Consider the following 1151-nt stretch of genomic DNA (forward strand, 5'->3'; position numbering starts at 1 on the left):
TTTATCATATGCCAATGCAGGTGTGATTTGATTCACACACGTGCGCGCCTTCTTGCACAAACACGCGCAGACATAGTTCGCACACACGCACAGGGTGGGACTGTAGTGCAGTGGACTTACCGTGAGCAGACAGGGGGACAATGACCATTGAGATGGTCAGTAGCACCTGCCAGGTGCCCAGACGACTGTCAACGCGCTCCATGCCAATGGCTGTCCCTTTGACACACTGACGCAAACTGTGATCTCGTTCCTCGTTACAGGCTACCGGTCAGACTGCGGGGCTGTACGATAATCCTCTCAGCGGATCCTTCAAAGTTCAGATCTTTAGCGTTTTCGCCATGTTGCCGTTAACCTCTTTAACGTTGGCCTCCCTCGGAGCTGGTATGCGTGTTTCTGTCCAAACCTTTTACCGGCTTGGGTTCGGTCCCATTGTACCGAGCAGCTGCCCTCTCCTCCACACCTTTAGCGCGCGCGTGTCACTCTGCGCTTTGGGCTCCGCCGGCAGGTCCAGTATAGCACCGCGAGAACCTGCAGTAGTAGGTACTGCGCGCGACCGACTGAGGGTCTGCAGGCGATATTTTAATGAGCCAGGTTAGTCGCTGCCTGCCTGCCTGTCTGTCTGTGTATGTGCGATCCGTTAAGCCTTTCCCTTTGGTTGCATAGGCGATGAGTGGCAAAGCACGGCGCGGCGCAGAACGGCACTGCACGTCGTGCGCGTGCAGTGCGTTTGGGTGTCAAAGTGCCAGCACACACACCCGAGTAAATGCTCGCCAGTGTCCAGCCTCAGCCTGCTCATGTAGAATTGGGCTGAGTGGGATTTAAGCAGCATCTGTTGTCACTGAAAGTAAATATGCTCCACTTTACACCACAACTAATGTGTGTGAACATCATGTCCAAGAGTCTCTCTCTCTCTCTCACTCTCTCTCTTTCTCTCTCTCTCTCTCTCTTTTTCTTTCTGGGTGATGTTAGTATGTCAGGGGGTTATTTGGGTGCATGTTGCCTTTGCCCAGCAGTGTGTGTTCACAGTAGGTTGATAATCTTCTGTTATATTGTGATATGCCCCAGACAATGGCATCTGCTGCTGTGAAGACCCCCCCCACCAACACAAACAACACACACACACACACACAGACACACCACCACTCCCTGAC

General features: G+C 53.0%; 1 protein-coding gene across 8 annotated transcripts in view; it reads right to left on the reverse strand.

Moving 5' to 3' along the window:
• The window catches only part of cspg5b (chondroitin sulfate proteoglycan 5b), a 14561-nt gene extending 13662 nt beyond the window's left edge, over positions 1-899 (reverse strand). For 2 of the 8 annotated variants that reach the window (XM_032534955.1, XM_032534951.1), the window contains exon 1: positions 121-899. In XM_032534955.1, the coding sequence (XP_032390846.1) occupies positions 121-202 (82 nt within the window). In that variant the 5' untranslated portion in view covers positions 203-899. The remainder of the gene's footprint in view (positions 1-120) is intronic. The other 6 variants (XM_032534956.1, XM_032534952.1, XM_032534953.1 and 3 more) reach the window with 5 other exon arrangements.
• Between the last annotated feature and the right edge of the window lie 252 nt (positions 900-1151).

Source organism: Etheostoma spectabile, chromosome 14 (genome assembly GCF_008692095.1).
Source record: "Etheostoma spectabile isolate EspeVRDwgs_2016 chromosome 14, UIUC_Espe_1.0, whole genome shotgun sequence".
NCBI lineage: Eukaryota > Metazoa > Chordata > Actinopteri > Perciformes > Percidae > Etheostoma > Etheostoma spectabile.